This window comes from Aspergillus fischeri, genomic scaffold (assembly GCF_000149645.3).
Source record: "Aspergillus fischeri NRRL 181 1099437636264 genomic scaffold, whole genome shotgun sequence".
NCBI lineage: Eukaryota > Fungi > Ascomycota > Eurotiomycetes > Eurotiales > Aspergillaceae > Aspergillus > Aspergillus fischeri.
The window spans coordinates 4,885,749-4,912,001 of NW_001509762.1; the positions used below are offsets into that span (position 1 = coordinate 4,885,749).

Sequence of the window (26,253 nt, forward strand, 5' to 3'; positions counted from 1 at the left end):
CCTAGTTGGAAAGAACAGGTGATGTTAGCTTAGCGATCCTCGAGGTAATAGCCATACTATATGTGTTACTCACAAAAGTGACAGCATCGAAGCTACCAGTGCAGAGACGCCAGCAACTATCACCACAGCTCGAGCCAGCCTCGACCCTGTACCACCAGAAGAAGAGCCTGCAGTCATTGTCGTGAAGACTCCGCGGTACATGACCGCGCGTTTCGTTGATTGCTTGAGTCTACCCGCAAAGCATGCTGCAACCTCGCGGAGATAACAAAAATATCAGAACATGATCCTTCGAAGATAAAAGCAGCTGCTCTTCGACAAAAATAAGATCAAGAGCAAGATATTTCTCGAAATATGACCCGTGGCCGAAAAACAACAAAGGACGAAGCTGCTGTCCGACTAGCTAGATAACCCAAAGAAATCCAGACCAAGTCCCGTGCCGCATTGCGTAGGCAGGAGGGCTCAAAGACACCGCCTAGCCTCATCAGTTCAATGCCGAGGGTGAACCTCTCAACGAGACGAGGATTGAGCACTATGGTTTGCTGAGGTTCGAATTAAACATATCCAGTTGGTACGATGAGGTCGTGTCGGAGCCTCCTTCCCACCATTTGTCCGCTTCATTCGAGGAGAGATCGCTCGCTCTGCTGAGTCGCCATGTTTGCGGCCATCGGCGCACCAGATTAGGAAGAGATGGCCAGCACAAGCACGAGCTTGACAACCCTATCTTTAACCCCTGATCCCAGCTTTAACTGGTGAGGAATGTGGTGGCTATCAGATATTGACATTGACTAATTATACCCAAGGTTTTTCCTCCTTGAGCTCATCGTATCTTGCATCTTGTATCTTTCCCGACATTCCCCCCAGAAAGGACGCCAATTGCTAATTGGATCAACAGGGTGCTGTTTTTCCTGCTCTACTTTAATCGTCTCTTCGCAACTCTCCTGTCGTACGCTATCCGCGCCTATACCTGGCACTACTACCGTGCATATGTCGACATTCATGCACTCCAGATCTCGCTACTCGGAGGTAGGATCTTCTGGAAAGGTATCCGATACCACGGGGTGAACGAGACAATCTTTGTGCATGGAGGATTCATAACATGGCATTATTGGAAGCGCACAGTCAGACATACTGATCTGTCCTTGCTGAGTTCGGGCAATAAAAGGACGCCGGCCGGACCTCAACGCCCCGATACTCAGAGCTCGGACACGGCTGGCAGGGACAATGGCGAAGGAGAACAAGGAGGCCTGAAAGGAGCGGACAACTTTCCCTGTCGTATTACGATTCAGTTCTACGGCCTGGAGTGGTTTATATACAATCGCACGCCGGCATACGACAGTATCCTTGCCGGCTTTGGCCAGCCGATTGCCGGCGATGATCCGACAGCTCCACCGAGTTCTGCCGAAGCGCAAGGAACAGGAAAAGATTCGTCGGAGCCGCAATTGAAGGAAACCCGTCAGGAAAATGACACGGAAAGGAGAGGGTCACAAAATGTGGCTGAATCTTCACAAGAAATAGGGGAGAGTCTGTCGAGGCTGCTCCGACTCCTGCCACTCAAAATCGCGTGCGATAAGGGCGCCATTGTCATTGGAAATGAAAACACAAGATCAGTCTTGACCACCACCTTTGACAGTGGAACTGGTCTCATAGAAGCCTGCAATGCCGGTCCGTACGATCTTTACCGTCAGGTCTTTTCTTTTCAGATCAACCATCCTGTTATACAAATGCGACCCAACCCAGATTATAAGCAGAGCCAGCTCGCTGCTGCTGATGGATTGAGTTCAAAAAATGAAGACAAAACAGGCAGGCAGCGCAAAAGAGACACTATCTTCAATTACCAGTTCCAGAAACGGCGGGCATGGCACAGTATACGTGACCTCATTCCCTACTTCCAAACTTCAGTTGAGTCGTTTCATAATCACAACAAAAGCATAAACACGCCTAGAAACCAGACAGGCCTTCGGAACGATGCCCATTGGATTGGTCTATCCCGGTATCTGGACGATAGTACTCAAGACGACCATGAAGAATGGCATTCTGTTGAGTATGGAAGATTTTCAACACTTGTTGATAGCCCAAGCATGGCCATATCCTACTACTGGGATATTCCTGGATGCGTGGTGTCTCACCGAGACCCTGGGAAGATGTCAACTTCTGCGGCTTCCTCAGACATAAATGGTGCGCCACCACCAGAATGGGGCATCGACATCAAGTTGGATGGGGGCACTATCAACTACGGGCCTTGGGCCGATAGGGAGCGTGTCGGCTTGCAGAACGTGTTTTTCCCGAACACCTACCGCAGCTCCCAGTCCTCTGAACCATTAGCTCCTGGTGACCTAAGAAGAAACACAGTCTTCAAAATGAGACTGGAGATGAGCCAAGAGACAATGTTGCGCATCCCGACAAGGGAGCCGTCAAAAGACTGGCTGTGGAAAGGCCGGGCTGATGCGATCAGAGGAGCTACGAAACTAAAGAAGCAGCAAAAGAGAAGACAATCGCGCCCTGCGGAAGGTGATAAAAGTAACCTTGGCCCTGACATCCGTCCATTTGGTTGGCTGACCCTCCGCGTCGCTGGGGACTCCACTGTCACCTATACTATGGATATGGTGGCCTCGACTACAAGGGGATTCAACAATTTTCTGGATCTGGATCTTCGTGATTCTAGACTGTCCTCCAGTGTCAACCATGCATTGCTGTGGCAATGTCCTAGGCAGCTTGTCACCTGCGATCTCTCTAACCCCCTTTCCTGGAACAATCTTCGTACATGGACGTTTGACGTTAAGAGTCATAACATGGAGCTGTTTTTGTTGCGCGATCACATATTCCTTCTTACTGATCTCGTGAGTGACTGGGCGTCTGGGCCCCCACAGGAATACTTCACTTTCGTGCCGTTCACCTACACTCTCAACTTGTCCTTCGTCGATTTCAAGCTCTTTGTTAACGTCAATGACCTCAACATCATAAGCAATCCCTCCGATCTAGATGACAACCGGATGCTGGTGATCAAGGGCAAGAAGCTGACATCTGATGTCTTGATTCCTTTGACAACATATAAGCCGGAGCAAAATGCCGTCAAATTCAACGTGTATCTCGACAGTGGTGGAATAGACTTTTTGTCGCCGCAGTGGGATACTCTGCACACATTTTTGCAAGATCGATCAATTGCCACGCTCGACGGTCTTTCCCTCGGAGGGTCATACAATTATTATCTTTCAACAGCGCCGGATCTCACCGACACCTTGTTGCTCAGTATCGATGGTGTTTCACCTAAGCTCTATCTATATGGATTTTTGATCAAAAGTTTCATGACGATAAGGGAAAATTATTTTGGAGACGAAATGCATTTCAAAACCCTTGAAGAATTTCAGGAACTGGCATATTCCGAGGAGCGAGTTAATTTCCACAATGGAATTAATTCGAATCGGAAGTCGAATGACCTCGATGTTATCGTCCATGTTGCCGTTGATGATGCTTGTGCCCTTCTGCCGGAGAATATGTATGACCGCTTGAAATGTGTTAGGCTCACAACTCCCTCCTTGGAGGTTGACTTGCGGTTTACCAACTACTACATGGACCTTCAATTCTCAATTTCACCCCTGAGAGCAGCTATGGAGGTGCATAGGGTTGAAGGACCAGCCAGCATATCTGATACTCAGCTGTTCATTGATGGAACTTTCATCCACGGGCATCGACTATTTGGCCTGCCTCCTTCGGAGCCGACCTATGTTTGCAACTGGGACTTTGAAGTAGGGCAAATCCTTGGTGAATGTTCGGCGGAATTCTTGGGCTGCTTAGCTGCAGCCTTGCAGAGCTTCGATCAGTCTTTCGATAACGAAGAAAATGCTCTTCCGCCGTTGGTTCCCATTGCACTCCATGATGTCACCTTCCTTCGTGCCAAAATACAACCAATTCATATTGCGGTGTTGTCAGACCAAGAGGCGTTGATACTCAGCTCAGGGCTTATCACAACCAAATTCAACGACTGGGCAAATGCATCATTCTCAAAGCGCATGAGCCTTCTTGTACCCGATCTTTCCATCGCTGCGGTTAACTGCCGCGATATTGACCTGAAAGGAAGTTCGTCGCCGGCGGGTGTATCTCCCCTTGCGCTTTTCCAGACAACGATCAAACTGAGAATGGCACAGCGGAGGGCAGATATCGACGAGAATAGGAAATTACAACAAGAACATATCGGCGTGCACGACAAGAGGACTCAAAGAACACCATGGCTCATGTTTGATTGGGAAGATCTTGACCTCAGTTCGTTCCGCACTCCAAATAATCAACTTGCTCCTCCAACAATTGCCATACCTTCCATGCCTGAGCCTATTATCAAGCAGCTCCATACGTTATCCTCAGCGGACAGTCTCTCCGATTCCAGGAGTCAGCAAAGCTCAAGGAGCTTCGTCTTGCCTTCAGATAATTCGAGCGTTAGAAGTGGGAGAGGACGAACGAGGCGCAAGAAGATGTCTTTGCGAAATCAGCACGAAATAGGAAGCGATCGAAAACCCGAGCAACGGATTGATAACGATGCTCGAGACATATCAACATACAGCGAGGCCAGGGAATTTCCGAAGGCGCTCCATACAACAACCAGCTCCGAGTCCTCGAGTGCATGGACAATGCCCGAATTCACGCTTCACAAGATCTCCTTGAATAGTTCGCAGCTTCCCACAAGACAAATGTCAGATGGGGATGTTTCTCGAGATGGAGAGTTCGTTGCAAAATTTGATCATCTATCCTCAGCATTCGACGAGGAAAGAGCAGCTCAGACGAATTTCCTATGCGAGTTACCCTCGGGAATTAGAGGCGCTTGCTCACCTGAGTTCCTATTCCTGCTATCATCGTTGATCGAGCAACTGCAACCGAGTCACCCGATTGAGATAATCGATTCGCTGCAGAAGGACGTCATATCCGACATAGTTGGTCATGATAAGTCAATGAAACAACCGAAACAATCGACGAGCTTTGCGATTCGGGCTCCATTCATAGTTGCGAAAATGGTCAACGCTTCTGACTCCCCTATGAATCATGAGTTGAGTTTTCGAGATGAGTATAGCCTCGAGATTTCCAACCTGAAAACAGAATTCCGGACGAGGATTGAAAGACAGAAAGGTGATCTTCTAGCCGGAATAAATAAAAAATTCACCGTTCATGCCGCAGCCCAGAGTCTCACGGGATTTGTTGAGGGCGGCCGGGCGGATGCATTTCAGGAGAAAGCTGGATTCAGATGTCTTCTCAGTGACTTGGACTTTTGGCTGGTGACAGCGCCCATCACTAGGTCTAACCTTCAGGTTCGTGCCTTTGATACCATCAGCTCCACGAAATCGGTGGAGCAACTTGCCGTCCTCGTTCGTCGGGCAACAACTATGTTTGATTCTGTTGCCTGGTCTTTTGAACATAGCTCCTCTATTGGCAGCAAGCGACTTCGCTTTATAATATATTCCCTTACCCAATCGGCGGGAAACATCCCTGACCCTGCGTTCCTCACTCGCATTTCGCATGTTCTTAGGGTTGCTCCCACTCATTTACGGCAGCACGATTCATGGAAAATCATTTCCCGGATTCGCAATGTCTACAATAATCTACCAGTACATCAACAGCGAGACCTGACTTTGAAATGCTCCAGTGACAATATCTCGATTCCGGATAATGCGAAGGCAACTGTATTGTCAGGTTTCGACCAGTGGCGCGCCTGGGACTTGGCACATGTACAGAAGAGTTATGTGATGCGAAAGATCTGGGACACATCAGAGCCGGAGCCGTCGGATATACCTACAGCACTAGCAGTGTCGCTTACAGTCAAAAACTTTCGCTTCACCATTGACCCTGGACCGAAAGAGAGTGACTTTGTCCTTGAGGATTTGTCATCTGCGTTGTCTATCAGCTCGCAGCAGACTTTACTTGACAAGAAGTCGACGAGAGTGATCGTTTCGCAGACTTATTGCTCATCTGTTGGCCTCCACCTGCGGTGGGAAATTCTCGATCTTGTTGATGGTGTGCTAAAGACGATGTCTTCGGTCAAACTAGAGTCCGCATCTTCTGCTCAGGCATCCGATGATCAGCCCATGGAAAACAACGAGCTACATCTCATTCTCGGGGTTGACTCCGGTTTCATAACACTGGACGGGATCAACATCAAATTAGCAATGTATAGCAAGGGCCTGAGGAGCTCAATCGTCCGCAAATCAAAAGAAGTGGAGAATCCCGAGGCCCTAAGTGTATTACTCAGTGCTCAGATGTGCTCCGCTGAACTATCTAGTCTTTCCAAGGCGCTGATGGCTTGGAACGTCAGCGATCCGTATTTGTACTCCTCGCGCATCACGGAAGAGAAAAGGAAGGAACTGACTCACGACTGGAAGATTGCTGGATCTTGCAGGAAGCTGCGATATGATATGAAAGAAGATCCCGTGAGCCTCGCGCACACAGCAGATCGAGTGATAGCGGATGAGGTCCGGTACCTTCATCGGCTTGCTAAGAATCTCGGTGACTCCTGGCCGGGCACGAGCACGGCGGTGAAGAAATCAGCTTCCAATAACTTTCATGTCGCAATGTTCTTGGACGATTATCGGCTGAGTTTCTGTATTCTACCATCGTTGACCTACACGATTGCCGGCAAGGTGGCACGAATGTCAGTCATGCCCAGGACGGAATCCAAGATCGAGGTCGATTTCGACCTCAAGAAGAATTCCCATACCTTCTACTCGAACGAAAGAGACGAGCGCCGCGTTTTGTCACAATTAGGGATACCACCCATCAATGGGCGTGTTGCGGTCAACATGCCGCCCAGCGGCATGGAGGTGGATGTCGATACAACTATTGAACTTATTCAGTTGGAGGCAAGCGCCGTGCGGAGTCTCCTGGGTGCTTTAACAAAACCTGAAGTTTCCCACTTGGTGTCCGATCTTAAGCAGAACGCCGAGATCTTGCAGCTGCATCTCGAAGAAGTTCTGGCCATCAATAAATCTTCACACCAAAAAGAAGTGCTTTCTTCAGAGCGTGGTCTCCTCTACAAGGCTCGTTTATCCATGGCAGGAACGAAAATTCATGCTACTGCTCCAGGCCTGAATGGTAAGGAATATTCGGCTGATATGGACTTGAACCTGGGAATGATACGCATGCGACTCGACAATGGATTAGATCAAGGGCGCCCAATGGAGTTCCCGGAATTTAATATCGACGCTTCGAATATCGTCTTTGATTTGAAGAAACGCGAAGCATCTCAAAGTCGTTCGTTCTGCAGTATTGCTGTGGAAGCTAAACTTCAGGGGACGTCCGTGACACGTGAAGATGGCGAAACCAGGCGAGCGTATCATCTGAACAGCAAGAAGTTTGACATTGAGCTCTCTTCTGAAACAGCCGCGCTAGTTGTTGATATTGCTAGCCATCTTCAGGATCGCATCAAGACGCTCGACTTATCTCACGAGGTCAAGCGGCTGAGGAAGTTACGCCGTCGTGGTCATACAGAGTTAACCGCTCAAGCCCCAGAGATCCCAGAGATCAAGATCAGCGATGAGACAATCCCAAATGACTTATTCAGGGACATGTATTCATTGCATTTGAACGATATTCAGATCGGATGGAACATGTCCACCTTGCCGCAGCATAGATCAGGGCGCAAGCCTGATGATCTGGTTTTCAGTATCAAGCGCGTGGATCTGTCCAATAGCAGACCCAATGCCGCCAAGCTTCGAATTGAAGACATGCAATTACAGATGGTGCCGGCTTCTGGCGACAGGCGGAAGCGATCGCTTAACTCCGCGCTCATGCCTGAATTGGTGTTCAACGTGGCATATTCTTCAAACGAAACGGAGATGCTGCTGGCCCTCCAGGCCGCTGGAAAGTCGCTCGACGTGCGAGCAACATCTGACTTCATCCTCCCAGCCAGTATGATACGGGATTCAATCGCTTCTGCTAGCCAGATTATACGTGACGCGGATTCTGTCTTGGTTGCAAAGCCAAACGTCCAAAGCAACAAACAGCGTCCTCTCTTTGGAAACAAACGTCTACGCTCCGTACTAGTAGACGTTGACTTTGCGGGGGCTGTTCTGTCTCTTCAGAGCAAATCCACCGACGATCAACAGACATTGCTGACTGCATCTTGGACCGGAAGTCGCCGGCCGGAAGCCAAGTATGGACAGTACGTCCAAGGAGATGCAGCGACCACTGCAACACTCAGAGCTCCTGGGGTGGCGGTCAAAGTCCAATTCGAGGACAATGGCAAGGATGTGTCCGCATTGAACGCGGAATTAAAGATTGATGCCTCGACAAATGTCCTATACCCGTCGCTTGTTCCTGTAATAAAGCAGATGACCGCCGCCATCAAGGAGGTCATGGAAGGCCACGACAAGCCAAGGAAACCATCCAGTGCCGCCATGTTACAGCCGCAGAAGCTAATGCAGGAGGCCCCGTTTGATACGAAAGATGCGGCCTCAATTCTTGGTCGTTGCAAGGTGAATGTCGGGATTTTGATCCGCAAACAGGAGTTTAGCCTTAGCTGCCAGCCCATCGCTAGAGTAGCGGCCACGGCAGGCTTCGAGAGCGTCTACATAACGGTCAACACGGTGCAATCCGATGAGCAGGGAAGGTTCTTGGCGGTTCTGGTAGCTTTCAACTCCTTGCAGGCATCAGTCAAGCATGTGTACTCAAACGAGTCGACTGCGAGCTTTGACGTGAAGTCCATCGTCATGTCTCTCATGAATAGCAAACATCTGAGCAGTTCGAAGGGCATTTCGGCTGTGCTTCGAGTCAGTCCGATGCAAGTAATGCTTAACGCAAAGCAAGTTCAAGACCTCCTGCTCTTCCGTGAAATCTGGGTTCCCTCCAACGACGAGACCAATGGCGGCAGGGCATTTCAACCGGAGTCAAATGAGCCTCAGGCTTATATCGTTCAGCGTTACCAACAAGTGGCAGCAGCGCCAGCATTTCCGTGGAATAGTGCGGTTGCCATTGAGAAGCTTGAGATTCAGCTTGATCTGGGGTCTACGCTTGGAAAGGCACAGTTCGCAGTCAACGATTTGTGGCTGTCATCGAGGAAGACATCTGATCGAGAACAATCACTCAGCATTGGTTTCAAGTCTACTGAGGTAGAAAGTAAAGGCCGCATGAGCGGGTCGGTCGAGCTTCAGACATTGAAGATTCGCACATCCATTCAATGGCCGGAGGAGAAGCCCAATGCGCATTCTGTTCCACTCATTCAGGCCTCCATCTCTTTCCAACAGCTACAAGCCAAGGTCTCTTTCGATTACCAACCGTTCCTGGTCGCCAATATCTCAATGTTCGATTTCCTTATGTACAATGTCCGAGGCGCCAATGGTGCGCCTAAACAGCGGCTCTTTAGCATTCTAGAAGGAGATAAAGTGCAAGTATTCTGTACTAGCTTGACTGCGTCGCAATGTCTGGCGCTGATCCAAGGCTGGCAGCGGCTGGCCCAAGACAAACAAGCAGCGTACGAAGCATCACTGCGCGAAGTTGAGAGATACCTGCGCAGGAGAACATCGGTGGCTACGGAGAAAATAGAATCCCAAGCCAAGGAATTGGCCAAGAAAGCCAAAGACACCAACGCTGAGAAGGCGCCTATATCTCTCAACACTGGGGTGGTCGTGAGCATCACCGACGTCAATCTCGGTGTTTTCCCGAGCTCTTTCTTCGATAACCAGATTTTCAAATTGGAGGCACACGATGCACAGGCACGATTCTACGTCTCGCTGAAGGAGGGCAAGATACACAGTGCGCTTGGGCTCACGCTGGGGCAGTTGCGTGTCGCTCTTTCGGCCGTCAACCGTCCCACATGTACGGACATTGAGGATCTTCTAGTCAATGAGATCGTCAGTCGCGCCATAGGGTCTCGGGGGGGAACGATCCTCAAGGTGCCTCGGCTCGTGGCTAGTATGGAGACTTGGCAGACCCCGGGCCATCCGCAGATAGAGTACATCTTCCGCAGTACTTTCGAAGGCAAGGTGGATGTCGGCTGGAACTATTCGCGCATCAGTTTCATCCGGGACATGTGGGAACGCCATTCCAGTGCGTTGGCGTCTCGACTCGGCAAGCCGCTGCAGCCGTCGGCGGTTCGCATCACTCGAGGACCGGGACCGGAGAGAGATGGGGATAAGCAAGAGGAGAAGATTACAGCGGTGGTCAATGTACCCCAGTCCAAGTACACATATACGGCTTTGGAACCACCAGTGATCGAAACGCCCCAGCTACGGGATATGGGCGAGGCCACCCCACCGTTGGAGTGGATTGGGCTCCAGCGGGACAAGCTGCCCAACATCACGCATCAGATCATTATTGTGACGTTGTTGGAGATTGCAAAAGAAGTGGAGGATGCATACGCGAAGATTTTGGGATCATCATGAGCATTGTTCCCTCTACATGGCCGTTGGTCTCTGTATACCACGTGGACTGGTGTTTGACAACCACAGATCATACATCATCTCAGGCGGTTCAGAGTCGGTCATTTTACATGCTCTTCTGGGAGTCCTCGAGATTAATTTCGAGTCCTTGATAGTCTGCCTGCATTGTGCATAATGTCTAATACTGTACATAGTTTAAGTCAACTTATCAATAATGAGTACATCGACCTGCATGAAGCTGCTACCCTTGAGATGAACTGTATGTGGGAAGCTACCTATGTAAGGCAGGTAATTATCCAAGCTACGAGACTCGTTAATTCCTAACTCCGCGTCTGATAAATTAAGCGGTGAGGTGGAGAAAGTCCTTGCTCACAAGCTCTGATTGGTTGCTGAGAGTCTCTTTCCTGAAAAATTTTCATGCTTTTCTTTCCGACCTCAATGGAGCTAACTCTTTTCAGTAAGCGGGGTTATCTTTAGCTTGGACTTCGAAACGACTCGGTAACAGGAATTGACAGAACAAAGTGGGCTGATGAGGTGTGGTAAGGTAACTCTGATACACTCACTGAAATAATCGTGATATCAGTGTCTTGAGCCCAACGCCACCCTTCAATGCCCTCTACGAGAGGACAGAGTTTATAGAAGCAAGCATCAAATATGGTAGCTAGCTCTGATGAAGCTTTAAACCTATAGCTGGTAGCTAGACGAGTCACAATGTGACTCAAACGGAAGGGAAGAACCACGGTGGAAGAGCTCTGCCAACTCTGGCAACTCAGTTCATAGGTCATCCATAAGGGAGGGAATATACTGCGAGTCAACTGGTCAATTCCTCTAGCTCTGGTAACAGGTCATTAAATGAGTACGAATTTGCCATTATCCATGGCTGGGTTGATGATCGCTAAGCTCTGATAATACTACATAGTACAAGGCAGTGATGAGGGGCACATAGGTACCTAAGGTATCAACCTCCAGGGCTTTGTAGGCTGTAAGACGACAGGAAAAATCTGAGGGGCAATAGTAATAATAATGGCAGGGCAACAGTACGGGAAAAAAAACGCACATCCCAGATTTCAAAATCAGAGGGTAAAAAAAAAAGAGTTCTCTTGCACAAATAATATTGCAGCGTCCCCACCCGCCGTCCTTCCTCGCTTTCCCTCCCTCTTTTTCCCCTCTTCCCACCACCACCACACTTCTACTTCCTTTTTCCCACCTCAGCCCGCTTCTTGAGCAGCGCACATAGGTCCTTTACGTCCTATTCAATTTCTGCTGTCAGGTCGAGCTAGTCCTCGATCCTGATCCTCTGTGTGTCGTTTGTTCTTGCTTTTGACTTTTCTTTTTCTTTCCCTCTACCTTTTTACCTTATCTCACAACCCCGCCTCTACGGCTTAAAAAGAAAAAACCGTCAAAATGGTTAAGTAAGTCTTCACTCTCCCCTGGACGATACTCGGGCCTCGAATAATGAAGACTATATTTGGGATGGGATAGAATAAAGATTGCTAACATGCTGTTTATAGCTTCACTATCGAAGAGGTTCGTTGATCCCCGCGCCGGGTTTGCCAAGCCTACTCTTGAGAGAGAGCAAGAAGAGCAGAACAGAGCTACGAGATGAAGGACAAACAAAACTGACTATGACCAGATCCGGTCCCTCATGGACCGTCCGGCCAACATCCGGAACATGTCCGTCATTGCTCACGGTACGTAGCTTCGCGAAGAGGAAAAAGAAGACAGGATTTTCCTTGATTACAAATACTAAGACATATTGGGATTATAGTCGATCACGGAAAGTCAACTCTGACCGACTCCATGATCCAGCGTGCTGGTATCATCTCGGCTGCTAAGGCCGGTGAAGGTCGTTACATGGACACTCGTCCCGATGAGCAGGACCGTGGTATCACCATCAAGTCGACTGCCATCTCCCTCTATGCCAAGTTCCCCGATCCGGAGGATCTCAAGGAAATCCCCCAGAAGGTCGATGGTGCTGAGTTCTTGGTCAACTTGATCGATTCCCCCGGTCACGTTGATTTCTCCTCTGAGGTCACTGCCGCTCTGCGTGTCACTGACGGTGCCCTGGTCGTCGTCGACTGCGTTGAGGGTGTCTGTGTCCAGACCGAGACCGTCTTGCGTCAGGCCCTGACCGAGCGTATCAAGCCTGTCCTGATCATCAACAAGGTCGACCGTGCTCTGCTCGAACTTCAGGTTACCAAGGAGGATCTCTACCAGTCCTTCTCTCGTACCGTTGAGTCCGTTAACGTCATCATCGCCACCTACCACGACAAGGCTCTTGGTGATGTTCAGGTCTACCCCGACCGTGGTACCGTTGCTTTCGGTTCCGGTCTCCACGGATGGGCTTTCACCGTCCGCCAGTTCGCTGTCAAGTACGCCAAGAAGTTCGGCGTTGACCGTAAGAAGATGCTTGAGCGTCTCTGGGTGAGTGGATCATATTTCCCCAGAAGGAAAATATAACCAGCTAGCTAACACGTTTCATAGGGTGACAACTACTTCAACCCCCAGACCAAGAAGTGGTCCAAGTCCGGTGAACCCGAGCAGCGTGCTTTCAACATGTTCATCTTGGACCCCATCTTCAAGATCTTCGCTGCTGTCAACAACGACAAGACTGAGGAGATCCACAAGCTCGTTGAGAAGCTCGAGATCAAGCTTGCCAGCGACGAGAAGGACCTTAAGGGCAAGGCTCTGCTCAAGGTCATTATGCGCAAGTTCCTGCCCGCCGCTGATGCCATGTTGGAGATGATCTGTATCCACCTGCCCTCTCCCGTCACTGCCCAGAAGTACCGTGCCGAGACTCTGTACGAGGGTCCCATGGACGACGAGTGCGCTATTGGTATCCGTGACTGTGACCCCAAGGCTCCTCTCATGCTTTACGTCTCCAAGATGGTTCCCACCTCTGACAAGGGTCGTTTCTATGCCTTCGGTCGTGTCTTCGCCGGTACTGTCAAGTCCGGTCTTAAGGTCCGCATCCAGGGTCCTAACTACATCCCTGGCAAGAAGGAGGATCTCTTCGTTAAGGCTATCCAGCGTACCATCCTGATGATGGGTCGTTTCGTTGAGCCCATCGAAGATGTTCCTGCTGGTAACATCGTTGGTCTGGTTGGTGTCGACCAGTTCCTGCTCAAGTCTGGTACCCTCACCACCTCCGAGACCGCCCACAACCTCAAGGTCATGAAGTTCTCCGTCTCTCCTGTCGTGCAGCGTGGTGTTGAGGTCAAGAACGCCCAGGATCTGCCCAAGCTGGTCGAAGGTCTCAAGCGTCTGTCCAAGTCTGACCCTTGTGTCCTGACTATGATCAACGAGTCTGGTCAGCACATTGTTGCCGGTGCCGGTGAGCTGCACCTTGAAATTTGCCTGAAGGATCTCGAGGAGGACCACGCCGGTGTCCCTCTCCGTATCTCCGACCCTGTCGTCTCCTACCGTGAGACCGTCGGCGGTGAGTCTAGCATGACCGCCCTGTCCAAGTCTCCCAACAAGCACAACCGTCTCTACGTCACTGCTCAGCCCCTCGGCGAGGAGGTCTCCCTCGCCATCGAGTCCGGCAAGATCAACCCCCGTGACGATTTCAAGGCCCGTGCCCGTCTCCTCGCCGACGACTACGGCTGGGATGTTACCGATGCCCGTAAGATTTGGTGCTTCGGTCCCGACACCACCGGTGCCAACTTGCTGGTTGACCAGACCAAGGCCGTCCAGTACCTCAACGAAATCAAGGACTCTTTCGTCTCTGGTTTCCAGTGGGCCACCCGTGAGGGTCCCATTGCTGAGGAGCCTATGCGCTCTATCCGCTTCAACGTCCTTGATGTGACTCTGCACGCTGATGCCATCCACCGTGGTGGTGGTCAGATCATCCCCACTGCTCGTCGTGTGCTGTACGCCGCTACCCTGCTTGCCGAGCCCAGTCTCCTGGAGCCCATCTTCAACGTCGAAATCCAGGTTCCCGAGCAGGCCATGGGTGGTATCTACGGTGTCCTTACCCGCCGTCGTGGTCACGTCTACAGCGAGGAGCAGCGTCCTGGTACTCCTCTGTTCAACGTCAAGGCTTACCTGCCTGTCAACGAGTCCTTCGGTTTCAACGGCGATCTCCGCCAGGCCACCGGTGGTCAGGCCTTCCCTCAGTCCGTCTTCGACCACTGGTCTATTCTTCCTGGTGGTTCTCCTCTTGACCCCACTACCAAGCCTGGTCAGACCGTTGCTGAGATGCGTAAGCGCAAGGGTCTCAAGGAGCAGGTCCCTGGTTACGACAACGTAAGTTTCTGGTACTCTCTGATCTCACTAGATACGTTGCTAACACCTTTCACAGTACTACGACAAGCTGTAAAAATGTTCCATACCCCGCCTGATATGTTTTCAGTCAGTCATGGCTGCAAATATATGTTTATGAGATTGACGAACCCTCTACATTGTCTATGAAAAGACAAGGAAAATTCAATGAGCGAAATTTCAAAACGAAACACAACACGGGCTTGGTTCATGTCGTATGTGGATTTTCGAATACCTAGAGAAGTAGAATCCAGGTGTGCGCGTGCATTCGCTATGGCTTCCTATAATCTATTTGTTACGTTTATGACTGCGAGGGCTCTTTAAATAGTTTACTTGCTGTTCTTTGCTTGGACATGAAAATTCCATTCAGTAGTTCAAATATCTCGGTGCTTTCACATCGTAGATTCTTCCGTAGATTCGATCCTGCCGTGCCTCTTCACCTGGAGATGGCGTTGACTGTCGAGCTCACTTGTAATTCTGTAGGGAAGGCCTCGATATGAATCACGTGACTCCACCGTCATCCGCGTCGTTCGCGTTTCCCCAGCTTCGAGGCGCAAAGCTCTGTCCCACACCCCTCATCTTTCAACCCGCACGATGACCTAAATTGACCTCTTGATATTGCTGGAGGCCTGATATCTCGACCCCCTTCTATCCAATCGGGACGTTCGACGAATCATTAAGCTCGTTTTTGAACGCACATAAGCTACATTCGCATCCGTGCTCGAAAAATTGCCGAATCCTCTCTCAGTACCTGCTCGCATTCATACAAGAAGAAGCCGGCTTTCCGTTTCAGCTACGAACATGCAGCTCACGGAAGACGAGGCGACGGAGGTTAAGAAATGGGTGGTGAAAAAGTTGGAAGACATGTAGGTTGACCCTGTCATAACGCACATGCGTACCATTGCATAAACCTCCCTGGACTCGGGAATGCTGACCACGATTGGCATCGTTTAATTACAGATCGGATGCTGATTCCGATGTGCTTGCGGACTACGTACTTGCGCTTATCCGGTCAGATGCTCCCGATGATGAGATCAGGAAGGCGTCGGTGGAAAATTTGGAGGACTTTTTGAGAGAGCGTAAGTGTTGTTCGTGCTTGGTGCATTCGACACAGAGCTCTCTTCGCTGAACTGTCGCTGCTTCTAGATACGACGCAATTTGTCGATGAGCTGTTCGCCACCTTTGGCCCGAAGCAGCAGGCTCCTCCCGCCGTCTCGCACACTCAGACCCAGCCCCCCCTCACTCATGATCTGCCACAGCCCGTGTCCCTCCCCCAGCAGGCGTTCCCGTATAATGTGCCCTCCGGTCCTTCTACAGGTGCTTACGGAGCGCCAATGCGCGGCGCGGCCCCGGTGCACACAGGTCCTGACGGCTCGATTATTAACCGGAAGCGTACCTACCACGAGGGCTTCCAGACAGAGCAGGAACGTGAAGATGTGCCCCACAATCGGACCTTCAAGACACCTCGTCGAGGGCGCGGAGGCGGCCGCGGCGACTGGATGGGACGCGATGGTCGGGCACCCCACGGTGCGCCTGGTCAGTTCCCTCCTACTGGCGCTGGGTTCCCGGTCATGCCACCATCATTCCCGGCGTTCGACCAAAATGATCCGATGGCGGCGATGATGGCTCTACAGAGCATGGGGTTCCCTCAGATGCCTGGTATGCCTCCAATGCCGATGGCGGCTCAAGGTGGTGCTGGTCAACCCCAGGAGCAAATGATGGCCAAGTCATCTGAGCGGTGCCCGTTCTACGAGACACAAGGCATCTGCTACCTTGGGGCAGCCTGCCCGTACCAGCATGATACAGGTCCCTCGGCAAAGGAAGACGGTAAGCGATTAGCATCTCGCTCTGAGTGCAGACTATTGCTAATCAGTGATCCTACAGAATATGATCCTAAATCAGCTTCCATTATGGTGGACTTTCAAAGACGTGACGGAGGCCCGATGCGCGGCAGTGACCGAGGTCGTGGCCGTGGCCGCGGTGGCGATCGAGGCGGTTTTGGAGGCCGAGGGCGTCGGTCTGAATTTTCTGCCGCTGGTCCCAGCGACGATCCCTCAATGAAGACGATTGTTGTGGAACAAATTCCTGATGACAAGCTTGACGAGGCAACGGTGCGCGAGTTCTTTGTCCAATACGGCGAGATCGCCGAGATCTCTTTACAACCACACAGGAAACTGGCCTTGATCACGTACGATAGCCACGCAGCAGCCAAGCGGGCATGGTCAAGTCCTAAGGTCATCTTCGACAATCGCTTCGTCAAGGTTTATTGGCATAAGCCCAAATCCGAGAGAAACGGTGACCAACGACCCACGGGAGACGCAATGGACGAAAGCCCCGTCTTCGATCCTCAAGAATTCCAAAGACAACAGGAAGAAGCGCAGAAGGCATACGAAGAAAAATTGCGGAAGCGAAAGGAGACCGAAGAGGCCAAACAGAAGCTGGAGAAACAGCGAGAAGAACTTCTCAAGAAGCAGCAGGAGGAGAAGGAGCGGCTCTTACGGAAACTTGGCGCCAGCGCTACAAGCAACGGCACGACTCCCGATGGCGAAGCTCGTCAGTCCCCCGCCGACGAGAACGCAAGCGAGCAGACGAAGCAGCTCCGCGCGCAGCTGGCAGCTCTCGAGGCCGAAGCCAAAACCCTTGGAATCGACCCCAACGCTTCGGAAGCAGGCGCGACACCGTTTTCCTACCGTGGTCGGGGACGAGGATATGCAGGCTACCGGGGAGGGTTCGCTCCACGTGCTCGCGGGTACGCTCCTCCAATCCGCGGAAGCTTCCGTGGGCGAGGTGCTGCCCGTGGCCGCGGCGGTGTTCTCCGTCTCGACAACCGGCCCAAGAGAATCGCTGTCTCGGGTGTGGAATTGAATACGGAAAAGGATGAAGCGCTGAGACAGTTCCTCATTGTAAGCATTTCCCCTTTTTTGAGTTTACCAGCATTGGATAATTACTGAAATTCGCCTTCCCAGGGCGTCGGCGAGTACGAGTCCATCGAACCTCACCCTGAACAGCCAAGCACTGTCGTCGTGGCCTTCAAGGAGCGCTACCAAGCCGAGAAATTTATGCGCGGGCCGTGGAACATCCCGTCCGTTGGAGAGGTCCAGCTTAGCTGGGTCCCCAACCCTCCCGTCAGTGCCACTGCGTCTGCTCAGATCTCGGGCCCTGGCTCGGATACTAAGCCGACCTCGGACGAAGACACGGTCATGGAGTCTACGGCGGGCTCGTCGCAACCTGCGGACCAGCTCAATGCTCGCAAGGATGGAAACCATGACGTTGATTACGATGTTGCGGAGATGGATGACAGCTGGGGTGTGGAGTAGACGACGATCGACACTTTTGAGCATCATGTATGGATATCGTGGTTGGCGTTATGTTGCGATTTTTAAAAAAGGAAGTTAGATTTTTGCTTATTTTTGCAAAGAGAACCGTGTCTATCCCAGTATCATCAGACCTGCGTTCAGGTGTATTTACAGCCTTGAACACTGTACATTGTCAAGAGTTCCACTAAAACGGCCTTGTGTGCCCTGCCAACCTCAATGCAAATCCTGAGGAATCAGTTCCACGAAATATCCATCCTGCAACGAGTGAGTTTCAAATGCCACAACACATTGCTCGATTCTTCAAAGGGCAATGAGCTTACCGGATCAGCGACATAAGCAATCTGATCAAAGAGCTTCTGATAATTCGAATGAATCTCGCCCACACCGACTCCCCTTTCCTCCTCCCACGAACTCAACGGCACACTCTCTCGCGAACTACTACCCAACTCCTTGATGATTGGGACTCCTTGCTTCCTAAGCCTCTCCAATGCGCCCGCAACATCCGGCACCGTGAATCCTACGTGTCCAAAGCCGAGATGCGGCGGCGTATTGCCAGTGGACATGTTGAAGCCGCCCTCGGCGTCCGCTTTTTCTGTCCCATGGACATGGTACAGTTCCAGCAACCCTGGGGTTTGCGTGAGAACCGGGGGTTTGGCGACTCGTGCAGACCAGGAGGGCAGGTCGGCTCGGTCTTCGGATGTGGGAGGGTAGCCTAGGTAGTATAGTGTGAAAGGGCTGGCATTCATGGTGAAGACTGTGCGCATGCCCATGAGGTTGATGTAGAAGTGGAGCGAGCGCTGCGGCTCGCGGACACGGAGCATGAAGTGATTCAGTTTGTAGCCAGCCGTGGGGCTGTTTTCCGGGAGCGGGGGGTCATTGTTGTGGCCGCCGGGGAGAAAGACGCCAGGATCAAAGAGAGAAGAGGAGGACGTTGATGCGGATGAGTTTGAGCCTTGGTCTGCACTCATCCTGGTTGCTGGATTGGTATTGCAGGACGCTTAGGCCTCACCAGGTGAGGAGAATTGGGAGTATTCTGAAATGCGGGGTGATAAAACAATAAACCAGATAATACGGTGTATTATTAGGCCCGACGGATAAAATGCACAGTATCAAGACTTCAGCTTCTGAAGATCATGAGATTGCTGACAGATAGATTTATCCAAGAAAGTTAGTTCGAGCAAAGCAACGTGGGCCAGCGCTGGAATATCGCAGTTGGAGGTTGCTGGCCTCGTTGCGCCAATGCCGATGATGCTGCATACCAATCACAAATGTGTCCAAAGCCCCCGCAATGGGCGATAAGTGTGATGATTTGACGACTTGCAAAGCACAATGTCATAATGCAGCTTCTTGCATGGATCCGAATTCCGCTCATATCAAAGCCAAAACTCCAAGAAAGATGCGAGAATATTGTACAGCCTTAAGCAAGCGTCCCTGCCTCTTGAGTATTCAAGATCTAGCACAAAAGCGCCTAGAGATGGCTTGCCCCTGATCAACTTGCCACGGTCCCCATCAAAGATGGCCGAAGTTTGACATATAGCGGACTTGTATGATTATGCAATAATGTACGGCCAAAAACTCGCAATGGAAATGCCCCAAAGATGATGCCATGCAAAACAGAATAGTGAAAGATTCAAGGAGGCACCGAGAAAGCAAAGTAGTGAAAAAAATCGTGAAAGGACCTTTCATTCTGAGGCCCATCAAGAATGGGACAAAGGTCTTCTTAGTCGGAAAGGGCAACGGAGGCCATGCCACACACTCAACCCACGAAATCAACGGTATATAGGTTTCCTTTCGTTATCGCTGTCGCTATCTTCCATCTGGTCAAGCATGCGATCAATCTCGTCCCCCGCTTGCGCTTCCAAGTAGCGAGCTTGACCTGCCCGACGATGATCTTCCCCAGCCGCCTGAGGGTCTTGCAACCGACTCCCGCTGGTGCTCGTTTCTGTACTTAGTGATGTTTGGCTGATGTGCGAAGTACTTTGCTGTCTCTGGGAACCCGGGTGGTAAGCTGAATTACCAGGACTGGACATGAATAATAAGGTTTCAATGGCGTCTTGTTCCATTGATGCATTTTGCGAATGCGTTGACTGCCTCGACAGGCCGTTGTACGGCGTCGATGTCGGCTGAGATAACGATTGGAGGGGAGGCGTTCCCGGAACGAGAATCTTCTGTGAACCATCAGTAGTTCCATGCTGAGAACGATGCTGCCTGTCATCAAATGATGAGATGTAGCGTGAAGCTTCAAGTGCTTGATTTGGATTCGGCCGCCTGCGGCGGGAGCTGCTACTACCACTTGGAACAATATCTGCGGGAGGTGCGAGTCTCGGTGTTGCCGATATTCTTTTAGATGAGAATGGTGATCCGGGCGAGTTTCTTGATGGGGAAACAGATGATAGATCGTCTGACCGGGCTGCAGGTGAGAGCCGTGTGTTTCGAGGGAAGAGATTGGACTGGATAGGCATATCTGGCGCGGAGACTGGCGAACCGTTTGGAGAGTCCTTGTCTCGCCGGCGCGAACCATCAGCCCCATCAGCGTATGGTGGACTTCTGACAATGACTGGTGGAGTGGAGGAGCTTTCTTGTAGTAAATCCAATGGCAGTTTCCCCTGCGCGTCGAGAGATTGCCTGCTTTTCTCTATCTTGGCTGCAGCGTAAGACAAACGAGTACGAAGGTGAACGGACAACTGAGTCTATGATATCAGCACCAGCAGGACAACGCAGAATATTGCATTACAAGGCCAATTTACCGCAGCGATCTTACTTCCACGCGAGCGCCAGCCGATACTCTCAGCTGGATGCCTCTCCGCGCTAATCGTTCCGGGGGTAGGAGGTGCTACTGATGTGTTCGAGGGCTTAATTTCACCAGTCGCGGTTCTTTTGTGACTGCGGGCTAACTGGGGCGAGCGCTGAGTCCCTGAACTTGATGCAACATCATGTTCTTGCCCACTGAAAAGATTATGTGAGGAAAGGCCTCGAGTCAAGTTATTCCCTTGCGAGCTCAATGAGGGCTGCGACCGTGCAGTGCTTCCTCCGGGGAAAGTCCCCACTTCAGGCAATTGACCTCTGGATGCATGAGAAGAATCGAGATTGCTTCCTGATCCAACTGGCTCTCCTCGAGCCACTGGGGACTGCAGTGTCAGAGCCAGAGGGGGATTTGATGTTTGCTTAGCGACGTCGTGAGCTTTGTCGGGAACTTTGTCGCTTTCGGAGACAGGGTAATTGTCCTCGCCAGCAGCAGATAAGCCGTCATTTGGACAGGTCAGATGCGCCGAAGAATGCTCAGTTAACGGCACGTCAACATTCGACCCGCTCATAGCGACCAAGCGGTAGCTAACAACGGGCTTATCTGAACGGCAACCTCCAATGACCCCAACCCCGACAAGAACCAGCCTTGCAAGTCTTAATTTCGAGTCCAGATGAGGATCCGATACCAGAAGTCGGTCAAGAAGGGTTCTATGACAGACAGACAATTTTCCAGGACCAGCCAGGACGATCGCCAACCTCAAGTGGCACGAGTGACGGTATTACTGCCCGCGATGGAGAGCTAGGTTGGCGCGGGAATGTAGCAAAGTGGGTGCGAAAGCGGAAAGCAGACAAGTTGGAGAGCGATTGGCTTGAACAAGTCTCCAAACTGAAGAGTTCTTTAAATTCGCTGCAAGGAGGTATTCCTGTAGTCTGCAGCTCTACTTGATACACGCGCAAGGCGTGATTGCGAAATGCGACAGCGCAAGCGGCGACCCCGGCGACGGGATCAACCACTCGATGATTCAACTGTCAACAACTTCCGTCCCCACACTGCGTCACGTCCCGATAATGGGCGGATACTGTAGTTAGAGGTCTGTCAACAGTCTAGGGAAAATGATGCCGGAAGGCATATGGCATATATGCCCGTCAAATATAAATTGGAAAGGAACAATTCACGCATACTCTTCCTTGATAAGGAAGTGACTTCGGGATCATTGAAGGACGCGTTTCGCGCCACGATCACGTGCCGCTTTTCCACTCTAGTGCCTTTCCAGATAGAAGCAATAGGCTGAATGCGGTACATTAGAAGATCTACTGTATATTGACTGGTATATATATATATATAACAGACATCTGAGGTATTTAGAAGAACAGATATCCTGATCGGAAGGTTGAATCAAACAACGCCATCCACAATGCAATATGTACGTGGATACTGCATGGACAGTACCACTTAAAGAGACTTTTGACAACCGAACAAACCATGGGATATTGTAAGACGAAGGGACATGGTAAAAAAAGCAGAGCTGATATCACTTGCGCTTCTTGCCTCCTCCTCCACCTTCTGCATCCTGGTTCTTCCGCTTCCTCCCTTCCCGTCGCCAATATTCGTCACGCTCCCGCTTCTCTCGCTCGGCTTTCTTTTCAAGACTTTCCGCGACCTTGGCGCGGTATACCTTACGACGCTCCTCTTGCTTCGCGGCTCGTTTGGCCTGCTTCTCATTCCGCAGAGTGGTGAGTTTCTGCATAAGGTCGCGCGCCTTCTTCTCCTCTCCGCCAAGCACCACCGCGCGTTTCTGCATGTAGGTCTTGTCCTTATGTGGCTTCATCCGGGTGATCTGGGATTTGAAGGGGAGGTCTGCGGCCAGCTGCCGTGGGACACGGAGAGGGTTGAAATGACGAGTAGGCCGCTCGATCGGACGATAGGCTGAGTCTTTGTTCTGCGGAGTGGGGATACCCTTCTCGCGACGCACCTCACCGGTCAGACGCATACCCAGCCAACCGCTATCGCCCTTGCCTTCCTCGTCCAAGTCGAGCAGGTTCGTCACCGGGTTGTAGAAGCGGTGTGGCTTGATAGGATACCATGCACGCAGGAAGACAATGTCGCTCATCAAGATCTTATCCTCGAAAGTGGCACGGAAGCATCCTTCGGGTTTGGCGAGGGCTCGCTTGATCTGACCACGGATGCCGGAGACGGTTCGGATCGAAGCACCCTCGAACTTGGCAATTTCAAGCGACGTGTTGAACATATCTTTGATGAAGGCGGTGTTCTTGAAGATCTTGTAAGGCACACCGGTAAGCTTCAACTTCTTGACGATCTCCGTGTGTTCGTCCACACTCAAGACCACACCGGTGGCCGCAATGCGGAAGCCTGGCGTCTTGTTCGAGAGGGACTGTACACAGCTGAAACCTGTGTTTGGCGCGACAAGCGGGCCGTAGAAGGTAGCAAAGCAATGCATGTGCTCAGGGGTGTATTTAAGCATGCGGTTTCGTGTCCGGTTGTCGGATGTACTGTAGATGGGCAGGGTTTGGAAGCGACGCCAACCCAGGGAGAAAATCAGAGGATCATTGGTCTTCAAGATCTTTTTGTGCCAGCGATGCCTCTTAATTCGGACCTGCACGTAACCGAATCGATCTTCGGTCGGCGCCAGGCCGCCAACAATCACTGGGAATCGAGGGTTGAACTTCGTGGCGAATTCGCAGGGCACTTTCTCGAGGACTATCCGGGCATAGGTTCCGGCTCTGAAGCCTTCCGCTCTGGCCCTCGAGGCAGGGTCAAGAGTTTCGAATTCAGCGCGGTTGATGTCCTGCTGCTTTTGCAGCTTCGCCTTTTGCAGCTCATACCATTGGTCCTCGCCGAATTCTTCTTCGCCTGCACCTCCCTGTCGCGCATTGTCTTTCGAGTTGGCAAAACCTTCGCGGTCTTCTTCCTCAAATCGTAGTCGGAGTTCTTCTTTCTTCTTCGCGTTGCGTTCACGCTCGGCCTCTAGGTCCACTGGACCTTCCTCCTTCTTAGGCTCCTCTCCGTCTTCGTTGTCGGAGAGTCCATTGAACACCTCGCCGGTCTCGAGATCCTCGAAAGCGCCGTCTCCCTCGTCATCTTCGTCAAAAGCATCATCGAGATCATCGTCGTCCACGTCGTCATCATCGTCATCCCCACCAGAGAGTTTAGCGGTAGCGAAACGGCTCCGCAGAGCCTCGATCATATCACTATCTTGCCATTTTTGTTCCAGTTTCTCATAATCATATTCAGGAACAGCACGATAATCCGATTGTTCTTCCTTCTCCGTGTTAGTCTTCTTGAAGAAATCGTCTTCATCTTCTTGGTGCTCCTCAGCTTCGGATTCTTCATCCTCATCGTCTTCGCCCCGCCATCTCTTCACCACATCCGCTGGCGCAATAGACTCGTCGTACATCATCCGGGAAAGGTCAGCAACACGGAACTTGGGTCGCTTGCCATGAAGGGCCTTCGCATTGGCAATCATGTTTTCTTTCCAGCGAAGTGCGCCGTCGTCATCCTCCTCCACGTCGTCCTCGTCGACATCGCTTTCCAGCTCTTGATCCTCAACCGACGAGATGGAACCCAGGTCGGAATCACTGTCCGCAAAGGCAAGATCCCCCTCTTCACGATGGGCACTGCCATTCTGCCTTGCTTTGAAGTTCTCTTCAAAATCTGGTGGGGCGGAAACATCTTCCAGGCCACCATCCTCTTCATCACTGAGATCATCGCCTTCTCCATCCTCATCTATTTCTTCGTCTTCTCCACTTTCGAACCCTTCATCCCCATCCGACAGCTCTTGTTGATCGTTCTCTCCTTCCATAACTCTCACTTTTCTTCTCTCTTTTCTGCCAACATTGTCGCCCTCATCATCTTCCGCCTTTTCCAAAACCTCTCCACCGCTGAAGAGACGGACACCACCCTCTGCCTCACCGAGCAATTTGCGCTCACCCTGCAAACCGACAACCAACTGCTCACCCAAGCCGCGATCTTGATTGTCATCATCTTCATCTCGTTCGAAATTCGATGTCTTGACGTCAATGTAAACGGCATCCTTATCGACCAAAACACCACCGACATCTGACATGGGAGCGAATAGAAGTTTTTGCTTCTCGCCTAGTCTGCGTTTGCTTGACCTGCCAGATGTCTTGGCAAGTTGCTGGTCCATGTACGGGGTCGGACACGGGTCCGGGAGGGCCTCAATGCCCGCAACTGTCAAGTCACCAACACCAGGAACGTGGACTCGTGCACCTTGAGCGGGAAAGTTCGTTCCTCTCAAATATCCGTACAGCGCGACGGTCCGGTCGCACTTGGGGTTCTCTTCAATCTGGGTTGGAGGTGTGATATCTAGAAATCGATCTGCAAGCGCATAAGGGTGAGAGTTTCGCCAAACCAACGGCCGAGGATTCTTCATGACAGACAGGAAGCGGGAGAGATTATGAATTTCGCGGTCAGGATAGCGGCCGTTCACCACGCCAGAGAGGTAGAAAAGCTTTGCGCCGTTGTAAAGTTCACTCCAGAAACGGTGCTTCAATCGTTTTTTCGCCGCCCGAAGGGTGCTTTGCTTCTTGAAAAGATCCAAGTGCGTCAAAATGCCGAACACATTTCCAGGCATACCACTGGAGGCCAAGACATTGAGGAACTCCATGGTCTCCATCTCGAACCCATAATTACCATCGATCATCAGAAGAACAATATCCGCAATCTTGGAGATATCGATCATGCTAGCGAGGGAGTCGGAAGGACATTCGATGATCGTGAGCCGTCGGCGTTTGGCCGTCACCACCGTCAAAGGCCCTTTGGGTGTACTAAGTGTCTGTTTCGTATAACGACGAATCAAGGACTTAATAAGAGTGGTTTTTCCAACCTGCGAAAGTGAACGATTGTCAGAGCCATCTTCTCAGACTTTCTTAGGGATGGTCGTCATCATCGAGCGGAATAACTTACACCTGGAGGTCCAACAACCGCAACGACAAGCGGGGGAGCCTCTTCGGGCAGACGATCCACCAAGGGTACATGTAGCCTCTTTTCTTTGATCTAGATTGGTATAGGAATCAGCGAACAAATTCTGCGGAGATAATGCATGGAAAGATGCGTACATCGTGGGATCGCGCAGCCTGTCTGCCACCCTTTCCAGGATTTGAGAATGCGAATGCCTTTGGGTTAGGACCTGGAGAGCCAAGTATCATATCAGTATGGTTGTTTTCACAGAAAAAATGTCAAGCCAAAATGTCGAGTCTGCGTAACGAGCTTGTCAAGCACTGAACATACCGCTGTATTTCTTTTTCTCCTTTGCGGGCCGATGCGCCCTGTTCGCTTGATCCTCCATCGTGGTAATTCGAGGTCTATGACCTCTAAGGAAAAGTAATTTCCTATTGATGAAAAGATTTCAGCGCAAAGCAAAGCAAAACCGGCGATCTCTTCTTGATCTTCTATCAAGCTAGACCCAAATTATTATTTCCTTTTGCCGGCGCGGAATTTCTTCCCGCCGATATCAATCAAAAAAAAAGTTTTTGCTGAGAGTTGTGGCCTTATCGCCTGGGGCAGAATAATAGTCACTTGACCATGAACATGCCGT

At 51.1% G+C, this 26,253-nt stretch overlaps 6 protein-coding genes across 6 annotated transcripts, besides 1 other annotated feature; 3 read left to right on the top strand and 3 right to left on the bottom strand.

The window, feature by feature from the left end:
* Positions 1 to 687: 687 nt before the first annotated feature.
* On the top strand, positions 688 to 10,355 carry NFIA_088720 (putative fermentation associated protein (Csf1); the record flags this gene model as incomplete). Its single annotated transcript, XM_001260812.1, has 2 exons — positions 688 to 749; positions 893 to 10,355. The coding sequence occupies 2 exons, from the start codon at positions 688 to 690 to the stop codon at positions 10,353 to 10,355; spliced, it is 9,525 nt and encodes a 3,174-aa protein (XP_001260813.1).
* Positions 10,356 to 11,997: 1,642 nt separating this feature from the next.
* On the top strand, positions 11,998 to 14,673 carry NFIA_088730 (elongation factor 2; the record flags this gene model as incomplete). The annotated part of the gene is made up of 4 exons (XM_001260813.1): positions 11,998 to 12,043; positions 12,121 to 12,776; positions 12,837 to 14,600; positions 14,656 to 14,673. 4 exons carry the CDS (start codon positions 11,998 to 12,000, stop codon positions 14,671 to 14,673), a joined length of 2,484 nt encoding a protein of 827 aa, XP_001260814.1.
* Positions 14,674 to 15,416: 743 nt separating this feature from the next.
* Positions 15,417 to 17,932, top strand: NFIA_088740 (CCCH zinc finger and RRM domain protein; the record flags this gene model as incomplete). Its single annotated transcript, XM_001260814.1, has 4 exons — positions 15,417 to 15,481; positions 15,576 to 15,694; positions 15,762 to 17,518; positions 17,582 to 17,932. 4 exons carry the CDS (start codon positions 15,417 to 15,419, stop codon positions 17,930 to 17,932), a joined length of 2,292 nt encoding a protein of 763 aa, XP_001260815.1.
* Positions 17,933 to 18,145: 213 nt separating this feature from the next.
* On the bottom strand, positions 18,146 to 18,900 carry NFIA_088750 (putative lactoylglutathione lyase (Glo1); the record flags this gene model as incomplete). Its single annotated transcript, XM_001260815.1, has 2 exons — positions 18,146 to 18,187; positions 18,253 to 18,900. 2 exons carry the CDS (start codon positions 18,898 to 18,900, stop codon positions 18,146 to 18,148), a joined length of 690 nt encoding a protein of 229 aa, XP_001260816.1.
* Positions 18,901 to 19,701: 801 nt separating this feature from the next.
* On the bottom strand, positions 19,702 to 21,246 carry NFIA_088760 (uncharacterized protein; the record flags this gene model as incomplete). Its single annotated transcript, XM_001260816.1, has 2 exons — positions 19,702 to 20,622; positions 20,680 to 21,246. 2 exons carry the CDS (start codon positions 21,244 to 21,246, stop codon positions 19,702 to 19,704), a joined length of 1,488 nt encoding a protein of 495 aa, XP_001260817.1.
* A 963-nt stretch (positions 21,247 to 22,209) lies between these two features.
* Positions 22,210 to 26,004, bottom strand: NFIA_088770 (GTPase BMS1; the record flags this gene model as incomplete). Its single annotated transcript, XM_001260817.1, has 4 exons — positions 22,210 to 25,542; positions 25,623 to 25,712; positions 25,775 to 25,845; positions 25,947 to 26,004. The coding sequence occupies 4 exons, from the start codon at positions 26,002 to 26,004 to the stop codon at positions 22,210 to 22,212; spliced, it is 3,552 nt and encodes a 1,183-aa protein (XP_001260818.1).
* Positions 23,771 to 23,839: a microsatellite.
* Positions 26,005 to 26,253: the final 249 nt, after the last annotated feature.